At 44.8% G+C, this 5,038-nt stretch overlaps 1 protein-coding gene across 1 annotated transcript in view; it reads right to left on the bottom strand.

Annotated features, from left to right (window-relative positions):
* Positions 1 to 2,649: 2,649 nt before the first annotated feature.
* PIGS (phosphatidylinositol glycan anchor biosynthesis class S) overlaps positions 2,650 to 5,038 on the bottom strand; it is a gene marked incomplete in the record, with an annotated part of 35,790 nt that continues 33,401 nt past the window's right edge. The window contains 1 exon segment of the mRNA XM_056560834.1: positions 2,650 to 3,663. Coding sequence (XP_056416809.1) covers positions 3,388 to 3,663 — 276 coding nt within the window.

Here is a 5,038-nt window from a genome sequence, read left to right as displayed (position 1 = left end):
ACATCTGGAGCTCCGCATGTTGAAGACCACTGATTGAAGGGATTGACAGGCTGTGATGATGAAAAGGGGGGGGGGGGGGGGGGATGATGATGACGGGGGGGTCCGGATGATGACAGGGTGATGACGACGGGGGGGGGGGGGGGGGGGGTGGGGGTCCGGATGATGACAAGGTGATGACGACGGGGGGGGGGGGTCCGGATGATGACAAGGTGATGACGACGGGGGGGTCCGGATGATGACAAGGTGATGACGACGGGGGGGGGGGGGGGTCCGGATGATGACAGGGTGATGACGACGGGGGGGGTCCGGATGATGACAAGGTGATGACGACGGGGGGGGTCCGGATCATGACAAGCTGATGACGACGGGGGGGGGGTCCGGATGATGACAAGCTGATGACGACGGGGGGGGGGGGTCCGGATGATGACAGGGTGATGACGACGGGGGTGTTAATGATGATGGTCTGGATGATGACGGGGGGGGGGGGGGGGATTATGTATTTCCCACCCTAGGCTCATAGTCGAGTCAATAACTTTTCCTGGGTTTTTGGGGTGAAATTAGGGGCCTCGGCTTATATTCGAGTAGGCTTTTACTCGAGTTTATACGGTAATGAAAAAAAATGAATAAAAAGCGATCAAAAAGTCCGATCAATACAAAAATGATACCGATAAAAACTTCAGGTCACAGCACAAAAAATTAGCCCATATGAAGAAAAAAAAAAAGTTATAGGGGTCAGAAGATGACCATTTTAAACGTGTAAATTTTCCTAAACATAGTTATTTTTTCCAGAAGTACGACAAAATCAAACCTATATAAGTAGGGTATCATTTTAATCGTATGGACCTACAGAATAAAGATAAGGTTATTTTTACCAAAACATTTTTTGCATAGAAACGGAAACCTCCAAAAGTTACAAAAGGGCGTTTTTTTCTTCAATTTCGTCGCACAATGATTTTTTTTTTTCTGTTTCGCTGTAGATTTTTGGGTAAAATAACTGATGTCACTGCAAACTAGAATTGGTGGCACAAAAAATAAGCCATCATATGGATTTTTAGGTGCAAAATTGAAAATCAGGAAGGAGAAAAGGAAGTTCCGGCTCCCAAGGCTGGATAAAACATTCAAGTTTATTTCTTCATATTAAAATCCAGTGCATGAGCAAACAATAAAAGCAATGTAAGAAAGAACAACACCGAACGCACCGACGCGTTTCGACTTAACGCTAAGTCTTAGTCATGGCATGTCATGGTTGCCATGACTAAGACTTAGCGTTAAGTCGAAACGCGTCGGTGCGTTCGGTGTTCTTTCTTACATTGCTTTTATTGTTTGCTCATGCACTGGATTTTAATATGAAGAAATAAACTTGAATGTTTTATCCAGCCTTGGGAGCCGGAACTTCCTTTTCTCCTTCCTGATTGCTTCACCTGAGGACTTGGCCTCAGAGACCATCCGGAGCTCCCGCTGGTGCAGGTGTATTGTGCTATCTTCTATATACCTTGGAGACGACTTGGTGAGCTGATTCTTTTTCTCTATTGTTACTCCTGCAAAATTGAAAAGGTTATAATTTTTAAAAGGTGAGGAGGAAAAAACAAAAGTTCAAAAATTGAAAAACCTGTGGTCCTTAAGGGGTTAAACCAATCTCTGCCGCCCACTGGTTTCTATAATTGTGCATAATTCCTTTTTTGCAACTGTGCAAACAATACACCAAGCAAACGGGTAAAATCTTTCCTACCTTACACCAACATTGATAAATGTCCCCCATTATGTATTCCTGTATTGTTGGAAGAATTTTCCAATTTGTTCTCTCAGCTCAGTATTCTATTTCTTGGTCTTGTGGGAAAGAAATTACAGGTCTGGCCCAGAAACACATGCTGGATTATGGCATTTAATATTTAAAAGGGGTATTCCGGCCTTAGACATCTTATCCCCTTATCCAAAGGATAGGGGATAAGATGTCTGATCGCAGGGGTCCCGCTGCTGGGACCGCCGCGATCTCTGTGCAGCACCTGGCATTCTGTGCCGAAGACCGAGACGTGATGACACAGCCACACACCCTTAAAAATTAATCATTAAAAATAATTTAATCATTATTATTTATATATTTCAATTTTTTATTCTCAATGTGGAGAAAGAGGTTTGGACATTTTCAAGGACTGTACAGGAAACTCTGATATTAATACTTAGGCTGGGTTCACACTACGATTTGTAACTACAGTTCCCGTATACGGCTGGGAGGAGGGGGCGGGGCTTAATCCCGGCGCCCGCACTCAGCCGTATTCGGGAACCGTATTTAATGCATGTCTATGATCCGACCGGAGTGAACCGCAGCCTCCGGTCGGCTGCGTTTTCGGTTTCCCGACCGCAGGCAAAAACATGGTCGACCGCGTTTTTGCCTATGGTCGGGAAACCGCATACGGCCGAAAAAGCAGCCGACCGGAGGCTACGGTTCACTCCATTTTTATTGCAAGTTATAATCCTGTGAAGTGCTCGCTTTACTTCCATGCTGTCAATTATGTCCAACTCATTCACTGCATTGATCTATGCAAGTGTTTCCCAACCAGGGTGCCTCCAGCTGTTGCAAAACTACAACTCCCAGCATGCCCGGACAGCCAAAGGCTGTCCGGGCATGCTGGGAGTTGTAGTTTTGCTACAGCTGGAGGCACCCTGGTTGGGAAACACTGATCTATGCAGTGAATGAGTGGGACTGGGCGACCAGCTGTAAAAAAAACACTGCTTCACAGTTCATCGGCTTATCAATTGATCACAGCGGGTCTCAGATCTGGGACCCGATGCGATCTAAACCTTCGAAATGTCTGGATGACATGTCAAAAGTTTTTTTTTTCAAATGACAGTAACGCATTAAAATTCTGAAATTATATTTACATGTATAACTTTACATTGGGATATCAACCTAAGGACAGGTCAAGTTTTTCCCTGAGATGACTCCTATGACCTTAGCTAACTTATAAAACCACTGCACTGATCACAGGTAAAAGGCATGCAATACCTAATAGTTATACATTGAAGCAAAATAAACATGAACTATTAGGTCCCAATCGGAGCCCATGGCATCTGTATAAGGCCACCAATCCTGGCCCAAGTGTGGGTCTAATGCAGTGTTTCCCAACCAGGGTGCCTCCAGCTGTTGCAAAACTACAACTCCCAGCATGCCCGGACAGCCGAAGGTAATGTGTTCATAGCAGCACCCCTCATCTTATAAAAGCACCTGATACTAATCTCCTATATTCGTAGTTTTTGTTTTCTGAAGCTTCCACCACCCTACAAGATTTTTTTCTCAGCTGAATTTACAGTTTTCATTATACATTCACATAATAAATAAAAATCAGTGCTCTCCTCTCTCGAGGAACAGAATAAAAGGCGTCGACGAATTCAGTCCGTTTTGTTGGGCTCCTTCTTACTGAGTTTGTATTCTTTGGCAATTTTTACCAAAGACAGTAATATGGGGACAGCCATGGGTAAGAAAAGGGGGATGTAAACAGCAAATTTCTGATCATCTGGAAAGTAGAGAAGATGAAGCAGTGAGGGGTCAAAGAAGGCTTTCTCTGAAGAGGTAATGGCTTCTTTGCTGGCTTTGAAAGCATTCTCCAACCTGCCAGCTTCCAGTTCGGACAGTGCAATCTGAACAGAGGATACAGAGTTGTACACCTGCAGAGGAAGACACAATAGTTACAGTCACAGCAAGTGCATACAATATATATCTATATAGAGAGAGAGAGAGATGGATAGAGAGAGAGAGAGATGGATAGAGAGAGAGAGAGATGGATAGAGAGAGAGAGAGATGGATAGAGAGAGAGAGATGGAGATGGATAGAGAGAGAGAGAGATGGATAGAGAGAGAGAGATGGATAGAGAGAGATGGATAGAGAGAGTGAGAGAGATGGATAGAGAGAGAGAGATGGATAGAGAGAGAGATGGATAGAGAGAGTGAGAGAGATGGATAGAGAGAGAGAGAGATGGAGATGGATAGAGAGAGAGAGAGATGGAGATGGATAGAGAGAGAGAGAGATGGAGATGGATAGAGAGAGAGAGATGGATAGAGAGAGAGAGAGAGATGGATAGAGAGAGAGAGAGAGAGAGAGATGGATAGAGAGAGAGAGAGAGAGATGGATAGAGAGAGAGAGAGAGAGAGATGGATAGAGAGAGAGAGAGAGATGGATAGAGAGAGAGAGATGGATAGAGAGAGAGAGATGGATAGAGAGAGTGAGAGAGATGGAGATGGATAGAGAGAGAGAGAGAGAGAGAGATGGATAGAGAGAGAGAGAGAGAGATGGATAGAGAGAGAGAGAGAGAGAGAGAGAGATGGATAGAGAGAGAGAGAGAGAGATGGATAGAGAGAGAGATGGATAGAGAGAGAGATGGATAGAGAGAGAGAGAGAGATGGATAGAGAGAGAGAGAGAGATGGATAGAGAGAGAGAGAGAGATGGATAGAGAGAGAGATGGATAGAGAGAGAGATGGATAGAGAGAGAGAGAGAGATGGATAGAGAGAGAGATGGATAGAGAGAGAGAGAGATGGATAGAGATAGAGAGAGATGGATAGAGAGAGAGAGAGAGATGGAGATAGAGAGAGAGAGAGAGAGAGATGGATAGAGAGAGAGAGAGATGGATAGAGAGAGAGAGATGGATAGAGAGAGAGAGATGGATAGAGAGAGAGAGAGAGATGGATAGAGAGAGAGAGAGAGAGAGATGGATAGAGAGAGAGAGAGGGAGAGAGAGGAGAGATGGAGAGAGAGAGAGAAGAGAGAGAGATGGAGAGAGAGGGAGAGAGAGAGAGAGAGAGATGGATAGAGAGAGAGAGAGAGAGATGGATAGAGAGAGAGAGAGAGATGGATAGAGAGAGAGAGAGATGGATAGAGAGAGAGAGAGAGATGGATAGAGAGAGAGACAGAGAGAGAGATGGATAGAGAGAGAGACAGAGAGAGAGATGGATAGAGAGAGAGACAGAGAGAGAGATGGATAGAGAGAGAGACAGAGAGATGGATAGAGAGAGAGACAGAGAGATGGATAGAGAGAGAGAGATGG

The sequence above is a fragment of the Hyla sarda genome, chromosome 2 (assembly GCF_029499605.1).
Source record: "Hyla sarda isolate aHylSar1 chromosome 2, aHylSar1.hap1, whole genome shotgun sequence".
In the NCBI taxonomy this organism is placed as follows: domain Eukaryota; kingdom Metazoa; phylum Chordata; class Amphibia; order Anura; family Hylidae; genus Hyla; species Hyla sarda.
This window is presented reverse-complemented; position numbering and strand designations above follow the sequence as displayed.